The sequence below is a fragment of the Camellia sinensis genome, chromosome 7 (genome assembly GCF_055761805.1).
Source record: "Camellia sinensis isolate YWXY chromosome 7, ASM5576180v1, whole genome shotgun sequence".
Taxonomy (NCBI): Eukaryota; Viridiplantae; Streptophyta; class Magnoliopsida; order Ericales; family Theaceae; genus Camellia; species Camellia sinensis.
In genome coordinates this window covers 15,454,596-15,469,191 of record NC_138967.1, presented here as the reverse complement: position 1 = coordinate 15,469,191, position 14,596 = coordinate 15,454,596, and the positions used below count along the sequence as shown (strand labels likewise).

The following is a 14,596-nucleotide window of genomic DNA, read 5'->3' as shown; positions in this document are numbered from 1 at the left end:
CATAAAAACATTTTGAAAAATATTATAAACTTCAAATAATCTATTAAATTTTTTATCAAACATTTTATATGAGTTTGAAATGCACACAAACCCACGTAAGTTTCATATCAATATAAGGGGTTCGATAAAAAATTTATTAAATTATTTAGAATCCTAACATAATTCAAATATTTTTTCTATATAAAATTAATTTATTTTTTTATAAAAAATATTACGTGAAAACATACGGAGATTTAAATAAGCGCACTAATAATTCTCCGTATGTTTTGGGATGATTTAAATCACCTCCAAATCCCCAACACCACTATGGCTCCGTTTGAGAAGATGAATTGGGAGTTTCTTTTTTTTTTTTTTTTTTTTTTTTTTTTTTTTTTTTGACTATTTTAGTTACAAAAGGTAAAATAAATTATTTCAATCACAAAAAATAAAAATTACATATAATTCATAATCATTACATTATTTTTCCATAAAAAAAGTCAAAATGTCCTTCCCAAATCAAGCTTTTTAACCCAAGCTAAAATAGTCAAAAAAGTCAAAAATTCAAAAAGTCAATCCACTTCTATGGAGTGGTTTGGGATGATTTAAATAAGTGCACTTTTTGAATTTTTATGAAATATGAGTTGGGTATAGGTTAGGTTTGAAATGATGTGTTAGAGAGGTGATATGACTTAAATAAGATAGTGACTTTTTAACTTTTTGACTTTTTTAGATTATGCCAAACAAGACTATAAAATGGGATGATTTAAGAAATTTGCTAAAAGCTAATTTTTAGTTTTTGAATTTATTTTAAATTATATTATTTATTTATTTAGATAAAAAAATAAAAAAACGTCAGATTTTAACTAATTTCTTAAATCACCCCATATCTATATTATTATTAAATAAAAGTTTAAATTAATTTAATAAAAAATTTTCTACACATGTGATAGTTTTATATATATTAAAATAAAAAATTATCATACGCAATGTAACTAGATTTTAAATTTAAAACTTAGATCTCGTTTGGGAACAGGCTAATTTAGTAATTTTTTGGCTATTTAGCTAAAAAGGTAGGTAAAAAAAACTTGTATGTTTGGGATGACTTTTTGGCTAATTACGAAAAGATGTGCAAAAAATAGAGAGAAAAGATAATCTTTGACTTTTTGGTATGAGTTGTTGACTTTTTGACTAATTTAGTAACTTTTTCACTAATTGATTAAAATAATCTCTTGCCAAACGAAATTTCATTAAAAATATACCTATCACTCAAATCTTCTTTATTTGTTTTTATTACTATTAGGAATTGTTTAAAATGTTTTAAATAAATATATTTTTTAATTTTTTATAAAATACGAGTTAAATTTAAAATGATGTAATAAATGAGTGATGTGATTCACATATAAAAATATGATTTAAATGAAATAATACCTGTATGATTTTATTTTTGGAGATGCCAAATGCCAAACCTTGCCTAGGTAGGTTTCTAAATTGACGGTTTCACCGCTAGTATATATATATATGCAAAGTTTGAATGCCGCGTCGATCTCACCTTCCCCTCCAAATCAATCTCTCTTCTAATTCTCCAATCTTATATAGAGATCTCACCAGAGCAGGGTAGAGCAGAGAGTAGAGTATGGCATTTGATTTGGAATCGTTGTCAGAGGCAACTTCGGGAGCCATTGGAGCATTGGTCAGCACAACCGTGCTCTACCCTTTAGATACTTGCAAGAACAAGTACCAAGCTGAAGTTCCATCTCACAATCGCCAAAAGTACAGGTAATTTTATCATACATTTCTTTCTCTTCCCTTTCTTCCTCTTCGGTTCCTCCTATTTTTGGCATTGTTGATCTAATAGTGTTCGTTTGTGAGTTGGGTTGGCTTTTTAATTTTTAAAAAAAATTATTTTAACTTAGGATTAAAAAACTTGATTTGGAAGGACTTTTGATTTTTTTTAAGAGAAGAAGTATAATAATTATTGGTTAGATGATATTTTATGTTATTAAGTTAAAAAGCTTGTTTTGTTTTTTTTTTTGCTAAAATAGCCCCAAACCCACCCAAACCATCTTCCCACCAAACAGAGGCATATTCTCTTTATTGTTTGTTTTTTTTCCGTTTTGATGTGATTGTTGTGTTGTTTTGGATCTGGGTTTTTGGCGATTCTTCATCAAGTTGTGCTTTGTTCAATACTGTGTGCTATGCGTGATTTTACATATGTGATGGATTGTGATGGATATGGTGTTGTGTTGTTATGACCACATTACTTATGTTTTCTCAATTCAGGCCATTTTGGGAATGACCTTTTTAAGTGGCTTTTTGGGTTAAAATATGAAGCTAAAAAACTGTAGGGCTTGTTTGGTTTGAAATATAATTTTTGAGAAAAATAAAATTTTAAAATCACATTTTTTCTTTTACGCATCAATTAATCACTTTTTTTTCTTTATTCTCTTTTTTTCAATCACTTTTTCTCTCACACACATCTACTTAATTATAACAAAATATCAAATTATCTAAAACTTCCAAACTCCAAAACTATTTTCAAAACATACAACTAAATAAATCAAAAAAATTTCTAAACTCTCTTTCCAAATGTTATTTTGAAAATTTATCTCAAAACACAAATCAAACACACCCCAAATATTTTAGAATGTGTTTTTGACTTTTTACGTACAAACGTGCAAAAAAAAGTAGTGAGAATGAAAAAAAAAGAAAAAAAAACTAACTTTTTGTATTGGTTTTTTGATTTTTTTTTTTTTAAGTGATTTTTTGTCCAATTTAGCCACTTCCCAAACATAGCTTAAGGCACTATTTGTTTCCACAAAAACATTTTTCAGAAAATATTTTTAGTATAAAATAATTTTCTGTGTTTGGTTGCAATCTAGTGGTGGTGGGGTTGACAATGGTAAGAGTGTAGTTCGAAAACATGTCCATATTTCACGTTTTCACTTGACCATGAAATTTTTTCATTAAGACTCAAATTTCGGGTTGCTATATCCCTTTGTCACAACATTTACCTGACAAAGGAAAGATTATACGTTTCTTTTCAACCATGACCCATGTTCTAATATGATATCATATAGCTTAACTACGTATGGATTGTCATATAATTTATCAATTAGCTCAAAAAAATTAGGAATTCTTGTGAACTACGCATTATGAGACCAATGAACTTGTGCATTCAAATTTAAAACAAAATGCGACTTCTTGTAACTTGGTGCCTCGTCAAGCATCTTGACTCAACAAAAGTTGTTACAAACCAAAAATTTCAGTTTGTAGCTAGAAGCCCAGATTAGAGTTTCAATCTCAATCTCAGAAGAATTGAACTGGTTCTCATGTGGGCACTCCATGAGTTATGGATTGGGTTGGATCTGATCCAATTTCCAACTGCTTTGAGAAATGGTTAACTAATTCACCTGTTTTGCCAATTCAGGAACATTTCTGATGTGTATTGGGAAGCAATTTCTAACCATCAAGTACTCTCACTGTACCAGGGCCTTGGGACAAAGAATCTGCAGTCCTTCATTTTTCAGTTTATCTACTTCTATGGATACAGCTTTTTTAAGAAGCTATACTTGAAGAAAAGTGGATTTAAATCTATTGATACAAAAGCTAATTTGGTTCTTGCTGCTGCTGCAGGGGCTTGTACTGTCATTGTGACCCAGGTGAGCTTATATATTGGCTCGGTTTATTGCTAATCAGTAATACATTTTCTTTTTTTCTTGTTAATTACAACCAAACACCCTTCTTTGGTCATTCATATCACAGTGATTTTCGCTGAGCAATGAATTATTTGAAGTTCATGAGATCCTTGTTTGATTAAAGTACAATTTACCAATTCGCCTAGGTGAACATTGCATGGAAAAGAAAGCTTGATTTGTTTTTTGAAAACTTTTGGAATGTTGAAAAATAAGAAGGGAATCATAACAAAAGTAAGGATAATGAAACGTTGATTGGAATTATTTTGTGAGTTCTAATTATAACTTGATTTGTAATTTCAATGACGTAGTCTCAGCAAATGTCTTGAAGAATAAAGTAGTAACATTTCATATTTAATTTAAGACCTCTCTCTCTCTCTAGGTCATAGTATATGTATTTTATATATGGTAATTTATGATTTTGTTGTTCAGCCTTTGGATACAGCATCATCAAGGATGCAAACAAGTGAATTTGGGAAATCCAAAGGACTCTGGAAAACCCTTTCAGAGGGCACTTGGAGTGAGGCATTCGACGCTCTTGGCATATCTCTTCTTCTCACCACAAATCCATCTATCCAGGTACTTAGTTGTGTGCTTTCTAGTATGAAATCTCTAAGTTGTGATTGGCTTAGATGGACCTAAGAAATTTAAATAATATATCACACGATAATGACTATTTTTCGTTTGTTGTTGTATTATATAAATGGAGGTGATTGCCTTAATCCTAGCCATATTCTAGATGGAAATGATAGTCACCAGTACAATTTCTAGCTACGGATTTATGCTTTACGTTTCGGGTAAACACCAAGACGAGGAGTTGTAATTGCAAAATATGATAAATATTGTGCAGTACACTGTATTTGATCAGTTGAAACAGAGACTTCAAAGGAGGCAGCTAAGCAAGAAGCTAGGTACAGAATCATCCTCGGAGTCACTTTCTGCTGTATCTGCATTCGTGTTGGGTGCAGTCTCCAAGTGTATTGCCACCTGCTTAACATATCCAGCTATCAGGTAGATTATCTATTCTGTTACTTTCCATCAACTCAATATGAAGAGGATGTTAGATGCCTCACAAGTTCATTTCATGGACTCTGAATTTTTATGAAAAATAGGCATATGCATTTTGAATGAAAATACGAAGCATGAGTATTCCAAAAAGATTGTCATAAAAGTATTGGGTATGCATTGCAGGTAGCATCCGGTGCTTTTTCTTGTCTTCTGTTTTTAAATGTTGGGTATGGGAGGAGTACATTTCGCATACTTTTTTGGATACGTTGGGACATAAATATATATATTTTAAAAATATAGAGATATTAGAACAATTATTTTGTGGCTATTTTTAAAAACTTAAAAAATATGGAATATTTTTACAATTATCAAAAACATAAAATATTACTTAAGATTTTTTGGGTCGTTATAGAGATCTGCATCTCGCTCTGTCTCACGATCACAAAGCTTCTTCATTCTCTGTCTGCAAAGATCAACCAATTAGGATTGACGATCATCGACGCTCAGACAATGCCTCAACTCAACATTAATTACGTTTCCATTTGATTTTCTAATTGTTATATATCATGCACCACAGTAAATTGTAAGAAAAATGTATTTTTTGGATATATCTGACCGTATCCATATCCTTTTTTTCACGTATCAGTATGCCCATACCCACAATTGTGCTACCCACCCTTTTCTTTGTGTTTTTTGTCAGAAAAATTGATAAAATTGTCTGTGGACAGGTGTAAGGTGATGATTCAGGCTGCCAAATCAGAAGAAGACAGGAAGAAGGAAGCTCGACTGAGATCCCGAAAAACAGTATCAGGTGCACTCCAAATGATTTGGAGAAGGGAAGGGCTACTTGGTTTCTTCAAAGGATTAGATGCTCAGATTTTGAAGACTGTGTTAAGCTCAGCATTGCTTTTGATGGTGAAGGAGAAGATCACAAAAACCACTTGGGTTCTGTTGCTTGCACTCCAAAGCTATCTGTTCATAGCCAAGACCAGATTAAAGAGTGCTTAAATGGGGAGTTCTATCCAAAGGATCATTTACAAATAAAGAGACTCCATTCAAAGTTCCACCCCCTTGTAAACTGATTTTCTAAATCAGTTCCTTTAGGAACACAGAAAATTGACCATAAAATTGGACACAACCCTCACAACCCTCTCATAAGACTCTGGAGAAAACAAAAAGGTGAGATAGACTTTATGGGAGAGAGAGTTGTGTCCTATTGGTTTCAGTATTCTAGACTTTTTATTTCTAAAATTGATTATTTTTTCTTATTAGGGAACTTGTTCTTAAATTATTTATTTCTTTTCATTATAAGTTTTTTTTTTTTGATTGTGGTGGATTAAAAAAATGAATAAATAGATCTGCAATTTTAGAGTGTAAATCTGAACTTTTTAGGTATGAAATAGGAGTTTGAGAGTTTTTTCCTCCGTTTTCAACATAAAATTTTGGATTTTCTATCCCCATAAAGATTCTCTCCTCTCTGAAGTCTTCTCCTATACCATTGTAGGTGTACCTTCTTACCAACTCTAGCTTTTGGCTGTGTCCGAAATACTGCAGCGACGGAGTTCGGTAGCAGGTTTACAAGCAGATCTTGTTTGGTTTGATGTTGAGATTGGTAGTTTTTCTTGGATCATAGCTAGTTTTTTTGGCAGTTTGTTCCTTTTGTTGTATGGTTTGTATGGCCTTTTAGGATTTTATTCCGTATGTTGTTATTTTTACTATTTGTTTTCTATGTTCTCAAGAAAAAAAGAAAAAAAACTCAGTTAATCACTCTTTATCTAGAAGTTTAGTGAATCAATCTTTGTTAAATGTAAAATTTGATTATTTCTGTCTAATTATTGAGTTGTGTCTAGTATTTATTTCTTCTCATTATGAGAAATTTTTAATGGTGATTATTTGGCTTCTATTTATGCGTTATCAAACAAAATTTGTCTAATATTATGCTATTTTTTTATTTTTTAATTAATCTTTTACCGATTGATTTTTTTTTTTTTTTTTTAAAAAAAAAAATTGTCATGGCCCTGTTTAGGAAGAGGGTTGGAAACTAAAATAGTTAATAAAGACAAAATAAATTAAAATAACAAATAAGGTAAAATATCATATTCAAATGATAAGTATTTTACTTTTTATTTACAACCACTCAACTTAAAAAAAAGAAAAAAGAAAAAGGTCAACAATCTTTTAGAAGTACCAACTGAAAATACCATATAAATGAAAAATGGGAAAGGCAATTGCAAAATTAGTGAACTGCAAGTGAGTTAATGCTAAAAGGTTATGCTCTATGCCCTAACTTGCTATCCAATAAGATGATGAAAATGGAAACTAGATGTTGATGTAGGTGTCCTCATTCTCACACCTCCAGAATCCATAATTCTCATCCCAAGGTGTCCTAATAAATGATAACAGAAAACTCTTCCCAAAATAGAAAAATCCGAGAAATATAAGTAGATCCTAAAGAATCATACTCCTAGATATTTCATATTTTGTCTAGTTCCTCATATGACTTACATGGTCTCTATTTCTTGGGAATGGAACTGTCAGGTTCAATGGGGTTCACTCACAACATATTGAGATGATCAGAATTGTTTATTATTTTGTAAGATTTATTGAGTAGATTATTCATATAATAAATCAAATTAATTGGACGTTAATAGCCACATATCTAATCACATTTTCAAAAATTAAAAGGTTTATTCACAAAATCACATTTATTGTTTACTTTTTTTTAAAGATGTTTTTATCACGTGGCATTCGATATTCAATCAATCTATTTTTTCTACATGAATAATTTGTTCGACATGTATTACATTTTGAACAGTTCAGATCATCTTAATGGGTCCATTCAGACCCAAACAAAGTTCACAATAGAGGGCACAATATGCATTCATTGCTTGTTTCTCAATAATAGATAATGAATAATGATATACAAATAAAATATTTATACAAAATTTTGATAAAGCATGATGAGGTTGTTTCTAAGCGTTCCATTTCAAACCAAAACCCTACCATTATGACTCGTAATTTCTCAAATGTCACTGTCACATCATTCTAGATGAGTGTTTTGTACAAAATTTTGTTTGTAAATCATTTTTCATAGATAGCATAATAGATCCTGAAACTACAGCATATTGGTAATCACAAACTCAGTCTGAGGGCTTTCTTATAAATGCACCTATTGTCTGTTTTTTTTTTTTTTTTTTTGAAAGGGTCACATGAAAACAAAAACAATTAGTGGATTCAATTGAATTCGGATAACTCGGCTCAATCCTCCAATACCATGCATGCTATGTAAGCAACTCTAGCTCTCAACCTCTCCTTTTCAGCTGCTTTGCTTCTATACATAGTTCCATTTAAATTTTTACAAAGCAAGCATTTTTATACACTTTAATTTCCAATTTTAACCTTGGGTTTTGGAGAAAATGGCGTTATCAGCCGATGGCCGGATTACCTTGTCAGCTGCCGGCCAATTGAGTGGCGCCACGGCATCATTGGCAGGGAAGAGGCTAGTGAAGTTCTGCAATGGAGAGTTGATGGGAAAGAAGCTGAAGCTGAAGATGATACATCTTCAAAAGGGTGTCTAGGGCAATGTTAGACCACATGTGTGCATGACTCTCACTACTAATGTTGCTGGTGAGGCTAAGGTGAGTTCTCTCTCTCCCCGTGGCTGATGCAAGGACGGAGTAGGATTTTAACTCAAGGGTAGTGAATGATAATAAGGAGATGGATTTTACCTTATTAAGGAGATGATAATAAGGGGACAAATATTAATTTTTTTTTTTTTAAATCTTAGGGGGTGAATATCTATAATTTGATAATATTAATAACTATACCATAATAAAAAATAATTTATAATTTTTTTTTAAAATCTTGTGGGGGGAGAGGACAGACGCAAGATTTTGACTTTAGGAGGGCACTTAATGATAATCGGAGGACGGATATTATATTTCTTAAAAAATCTTAAGGGACAAACCTATATAATATAATTTGATAATATTAATGACAAACACTACTATATCTATAATAAGGTTTTTGGTTTTTCAAACTTGAGGGTGGGGGGAGGTTTGATGCATGGACACAAGATTTTAACTTTAGGGGCAGCAAATGATAATAAGGGGACGCGTATTAAATTTCTCAAAAAATCTTAGAGACAAGACAAGCCTACATAATTTGATTAATATTAATGATGCACACTACTATAATAAAGTTACTTATTTATCAAGGCAAAGACTAAATGCAATAGCAAGCCTAGTGTTTTAAGGAGTTACTATGGGCTGCTCATTGAAAAGCTTGAGCTTGATCTATTTTTTGCAGTTGTAGGAGGGGTCCTAATTACATAATTGTCATAACAAAATGTGTTTTTTGTGCAGTTGAGAGACCTAGAGATGGAGAAAAGGGACCCAAGAACAGTCGCGGCGATTATACTGGGAGGTGGAGCCGGTATTCGTCTTTTCCCTCTCACTAAAAGCAGTGCCAAGCCTGCTGTAGGTCTTCTTTTTCAATCTCCCAACAACCTTTCCCCCCACTAACCCCAACTGCATTCACAAAAGGTCATTGTGCTTCATCTATATTTGTGCTTATTGCCTACTCATTATCTCTCCTATTCTCTACTTCTAGGTCCCTATCGGAGGATCATACCGTTTGATTGATGTGCCAATGAGTAATTCCATCAATAGTGGAATCAACAGAGTCTACATTCTCACTCAGTTCAACTCCGCATTGCTCAATAGGCATTTGACACGCGCCTACAACCTTGGAGCTGGTGTCACCTTTGGAGATGGCTATGTCAAGTTATGTTATTTCTAGTCAACGTCACAATTTTATATAGAACGTGTTGTATGATGATCTTTTGTAAGTTGATATGTGATTGATTGGTTAAATTGAAAATTGTTCTGTTCTGTGACATGCTCTGGCAGCGACTCAGACTCCGGGTAAGGAGGGTAAAAGGTGGTTCCAAGGTACAGCTAACACAGTGAGGCAGTTTCATTGGCTTTTTGAGGTACTGGCTAAGTGTTTCTATTCCAGTTTCAATTGGAATATGATTTCCATCATGTAGGATGAAAGAAGCAAAGACGTTGAAGATGTGGTCATTTTATCTGGAGATCACTTGTATAGAATGGACTATATGGACTTTGTTCAAGTAAGCCACTGAATTTTATTTTTCCTATACCAAGCTTTGTGATTTGACATTGTTCGTGCATTCAAACACTTATTTCTGACACGAAGACTTGATTCTTCATTTCAGAATCATCGTCAAAGCGGTGCTGATATCACTCTTTCTTGTCTGCCTATGGATTACAGCTTGGTTATTGTTTTCTCACAACTTGGCTTCCCAAGTGGTTTCAACTCTATAATTATATATTGACTCAATAAGCATGATCCTGAGGCCTTTGAGGTTCAAAATGTTCCCCTTGGTTTTCATTTTAGCCGTGCTTCAGATTTTGGTTTGATGAAGATAGACGGCAAAGGAAGGGTCATGTCATTCAGCGAAAAGCCCAAAGGAGATGATTTGAAGGCAATGGTAATACTTGAATTTATGATAACTTCACAATATCAAATGATAATTCAAAGTTTTGTAGTATACACCGACTCAGCCTAAGGTTTTTGTTTGCTTTAGGCAGTAGATACAACAGTTTTGGGACTCGAGAGAGAAGAGGCTGAAAAGAAACCATACATTGCTTCCATGGGAGTGTATGTCTTCAAGAAGGAGATGCTTCTAAACCTTTTAAGGAACCAAAAAATTGAAGTTATCTCATGACACTACACTATTATGTCGCTACTATAAGATCTGAAAGGGTCAGATATATGCAAAACAATTTTAAAATATAAAAATAGAATGAAGAGAAAATAAAATTATACCAGCTTGGTTATGCTATCAATGAAATTAAAGCAAGCAATGTCAAAATTGAGGAAGCACTAAGAATTATGCATTCTTGTTGAGTCAGGTGGCGATTCCCGACTGCAAATGACTTCGGGCCAGAGATAATCCCTGCCTCAGCCAAAGAGTTCCTCATAAAGGTCAGCATCAAATCTTTTCTAACCGTTCTCTTTATGTAGACATTTTACATAGAAATTTTTTTTGTTTCCCCTGAAAATAATTAATCATTCTCTACAATTATGACATATAGTTTTTTATTTCTCGTGTATATGCATATTGGGCAATGAGCTAAACCATGTCTGGCATAATGTTGCAGGCATATTTATTTAACGACTACTGGGAAGACATTGGCACAATTAGATCCTTTTTTGAAGCAAACCTTGCTCTTACTGCACATGTAAGTATCAGAAAACCCATATTTTACTTCGCATTGTTTGGTAGAAGGGAAAGAAAGTCCATGGAATGTAGTCTGTTTGATAAGTTCATTCAAAAGGCTAGTCTCTCTAGTATTTGTTTAATGACAGTTAATACTGACATTCTATCAGTAAACAAAAATGCTTTCCAAAAACAAAAAAAAAAGTTTTAACATTTCCTTCTGCCTTTTCAGCCCCCGAGATTTGGTTTCTATGAAGCCAATGTATACATCAAGAAGAAATTTACCACCAACAACGATTGACAATATCAAGGTTGGTAAATCTCAATGTTTTCAGGTTTAATTCCAGTATGCTCCCAGAACTTCAATTCTCATGGCAAGAGTTAAAATAGATCATATCTTTGTGCATAACAATAATGTTGGTTACATTCTGTTTGTCATTTGAGCAACCTGTTGGCATTAGATTTTCTTTCAGGTCATCAAATCCCCTTAGTTCTCTCTCTTGCTGTTAATTTTTGCAGGCTGCTTATGGATTTGAAATGAAAGGATTGGACACTAATCGTTAAAAAAGCTAGCTCACATTTAGATTTGATAATTTAGATATATGATTCAAATTTGATTTTAAGCACTTTATCCTGATGAATTTGAAATAACAATGTAAAAGTAGTTATTTCAAATTCTTCATTCAAACGTCTCTGGGACAAACCATAAACTCAGACGTTTTGGGCAATATTTCTTGGTGATGCACCTAGACTCACCTGAAACACGTGGTTGGGAGGTGATTAAGTGTATCTAGAGTTTACTCTATAGGGATGAATTCGTTAGCAATAAAATAAAAATATTTCAAATACTTCATACTAAGGATTCTAATTGTACAAAAATCCTAAGAAGTTACTATTTTTTAACTCTAGTTTTCTCTTTAGTTTCTCAAGCTAGCCATAATAGCCGACTCTCCTATACTTTTATAAAATTTAACCTCAAATCCCTTCTTTTGAAATCCATGTATACAAAACGGAGCCTTAATTACAATTAAAATAGAGTATGGCTTCATAAATTTAAGAACAATATATGAGCACTATTCAACAGATTCCATTGGAGTTCTCACCTCCAAAATATGAAATATGATGCAAATTGAACTTTATCTAGCTCAATAACATTTTGTGCATTTGATCTTAAGATCTCTTTGGCTTGCGGATTCTTTCTCTTTTTGATTTTGATTCTTTAACTCTTTTTTTTTTTTTCTATTCGATGGTATAACCCCTTTTTGCTCTCTATTATTTTTTTTTTATATTTTCACTAACATTTCGTTTAAATTAAAAAATTTAAGAAGTAAATTGCTTGGTATAAACCATGATTTACTTTTATATGCATTATAAAGTAGCACAAATTCTCAGAAGAACCAAAGTTTTAGATTCAATATACGACGAATGAGTATTTCTTCATTCATTTCCATCCAATCAAAAAAGATTTTTTTGACTTGGAATTTAGTGTATCTCAATTTTGTTTGCCTGTTTTGCTTGTTTTTTTTTTTTCTTTTTAATTAAATTGTCAGTGTTCATTATCCTCGGCATAGGGATAGCTACATTCTGTAATCTTCCTTGCACTTTTAAGTTTCCTTGGACTTGTGAAGGGATATCTCAAGTATATAGTGTCTTGCTTTTAGATATGCCACCATTTTTTTCATGAAAACTAAATATTTTTTTCTTCCAATATTTTGTTGTAGATTGTTGATACAGGCCTCGTTTAGGAACATGCTATTTTAGTAATTTTTTGACTAAAATAGGAGGTAAAAAAAACTAGTATGTTTGGGGTGACCTTTTGATTTTTTACGAAAAAATGTGCAAAAAGTAGAGAGAAAAGGGAATCTTTGACTTTTTAGTATAGATTATAGGCTTTTTGGTTTTTTTAGTAACTTTTTGACTTTTTGACTAAAATGTTAACTTGCCAAACGAGGCCTCAATCCTATCTCGTGGCAGTTTCTCAACTAATTTTGCTTTATAGAGCACGTGTTGTTGGGGTCCGTTCCCGGATAAACTCCAATGTGCACTTAAAGGTCTGTTCATAATTCATAGATAACTATATTCTTGACCTCATAATTGCAGAATTACATAACAATTTACACTAGCAGATTTTATGTAGAATATAGAAACTTCCTCATTTTATCTTATGAAATGGATTTAATTTCTTTATTTCAGTGCAAATATCATTTCGTCGTTTAAATATGGTTATTATCTTCTCCGTTGCACGATCATATTTCATTATGTTCTCTAAAATGAGTTGGAACATGATGATGATGCAGGACACGGTGATGCTTGGTGCAGACGACTACGAACCCAATGCTGAAATTGTAGCAATGTTAGCTGAGGGAAGAGTTCCGATTGGAATAGGAGAAAATACAAGAATCAAGTACACACTAACTCAGACTTTTCCACTTCCATTATTTTCCTAGAAAATCGTTCTCTGCAACTTTTCCGGTCTCTGATGGCCATTTTTATGATTTTATGCAGAGACTGCATCATTGACAAGAATGCTAGAATCGGGAAGAATTTTGTTATTGCAAACTCAGAGGAATGTTTCTTCAAATAATTTGTTGTGGAAAATATAGGAAAGACTAATGATTTCAAGATAAAAATGGTGGTCCAGGCCTTCGAAACTCTTCCTTTGGTTGTCAAGAAAATGAAGAAGAAGAAAAGAAAATTTCAAGATTCCACAACTAATTTTGTGTTTTTGTTTTGTTTTTATATGAATTTGCAGGGCATACAAGAGGCTGATAGATCCTCGGAAGGGTTTTATATCCGTTCAGGTATTAGCATCATATTGAAAAACTCAACAATCAAAGATGGAGTTGTGATATGATGAGCATCATCATCATTTTCTCTTTGTTTGTAATTTTTTTCTTTTGCTCAATTTAGAGTGGGAAATGAGGTTTAGTGAGATGCGTGCATTGTGTCTGACAATGGCACCAAAGTTGTAAAGAACTTGAAATACTATCAACTACACTAATATGCATATATCCCTTCTTGTTTTGTATTAATGCAAATTGTCATTTTATACCCACATGACAAATGTGATTCTATTTCTTGAAATCTTAGGATTTCATGAACTGACATCCTTTAAAAATAGTGTTGTTTGGGAAAATTTAAGATACACTTTTTGAAGAATAATTTTCATAATGCCAAACGCATCTTTAGCACCATTTTTCGTTTTCTCCTTGCTTCAATTATAATGACAATTAAATTAAATTTTCAAAAAATCAAACTCAATATATTTCTTCTTGCCAAATGGTAGAGAAGGAATTGAGATAAGCGCAAATTACACTAATAGTCCTTATAGTTTGGGACTTGTATGACTTTGGTCTCTGATTTTTCAATTGTGACACATTTAATCCTAAATTTTGAATCTTGTTCCAAATAAGGACAATTAAAGATATTATTGCTTAATTTCAAGGGCAAAATCGTCAATTTGATAAAACATAAACTAATTTGATAAAAATAAATGTCAAAAAAATATTTTTGAATTTTTAAAATTATTTCTACCTACTAAAGATAAAATTTTGTAAAATTAATACATCTTTTAGATATTATTTATTTACTTTTTTTACCAAATTAATTTTTATTATGTGTTTGGATGATAATCATGTAATAGGTGATTATTTTTATTTTCATTAAATTA

At 32.1% G+C, this 14,596-nt stretch overlaps 3 protein-coding genes across 4 annotated transcripts; all 3 read left to right on the top strand.

Annotated features, from left to right (window-relative positions):
• The first annotated feature begins 1,453 nt into the window (after positions 1-1,453).
• Positions 1,454-6,492, top strand: LOC114316883 (peroxisomal adenine nucleotide carrier 1-like). 2 transcript variants are annotated; one of them, XR_014335011.1, is made up of 6 exons: positions 1,454-1,755; positions 3,407-3,638; positions 4,104-4,250; positions 4,522-4,682; positions 5,408-5,858; positions 6,184-6,492. XR_014335011.1 is itself a non-coding variant. In XM_082877514.1 (5 exons), the coding sequence occupies exons 1-5, from the start codon at positions 1,613-1,615 to the stop codon at positions 5,685-5,687; spliced, it is 963 nt and encodes a 320-aa protein (XP_082733640.1). In that variant the 5' UTR covers positions 1,454-1,612; the 3' UTR covers positions 5,688-6,057. The 2 variants fall into 2 exon arrangements, 1 of the variants encoding a protein (XP_082733640.1); XM_082877514.1 differs by lacking the exon at positions 6,184-6,492 and having other exon boundaries at positions 5,408-6,057.
• Positions 6,493-7,819: 1,327 nt separating this feature from the next.
• Positions 7,820-13,981, top strand: LOC114316884 (glucose-1-phosphate adenylyltransferase large subunit 1, chloroplastic). Its single transcript, XM_082877515.1, is given in 10 exon segments — positions 7,820-8,317; positions 9,044-9,157; positions 9,291-9,463; positions 9,590-9,813; positions 9,919-10,194; positions 10,619-10,691; positions 10,868-10,948; positions 11,159-11,237; positions 13,224-13,330; positions 13,432-13,981. Coding segments are annotated over 4 exon segments (528 nt in total). The 5' UTR covers positions 7,820-8,095; the 3' UTR covers positions 9,609-9,813; positions 9,919-10,194; positions 10,619-10,691; positions 10,868-10,948; positions 11,159-11,237; positions 13,224-13,330; positions 13,432-13,981.
• On the top strand, positions 9,731-13,695 carry LOC145788858 (glucose-1-phosphate adenylyltransferase large subunit 1, chloroplastic-like). Its single transcript, XM_082880462.1, has 9 exons — positions 9,731-9,813; positions 9,919-9,978; positions 10,101-10,194; positions 10,291-10,364; positions 10,619-10,691; positions 10,868-10,948; positions 13,224-13,330; positions 13,432-13,496; positions 13,679-13,695. The coding sequence occupies exons 1-9, from the start codon at positions 9,731-9,733 to the stop codon at positions 13,693-13,695; spliced, it is 654 nt and encodes a 217-aa protein (XP_082736588.1).
• Positions 13,982-14,596: the final 615 nt, after the last annotated feature.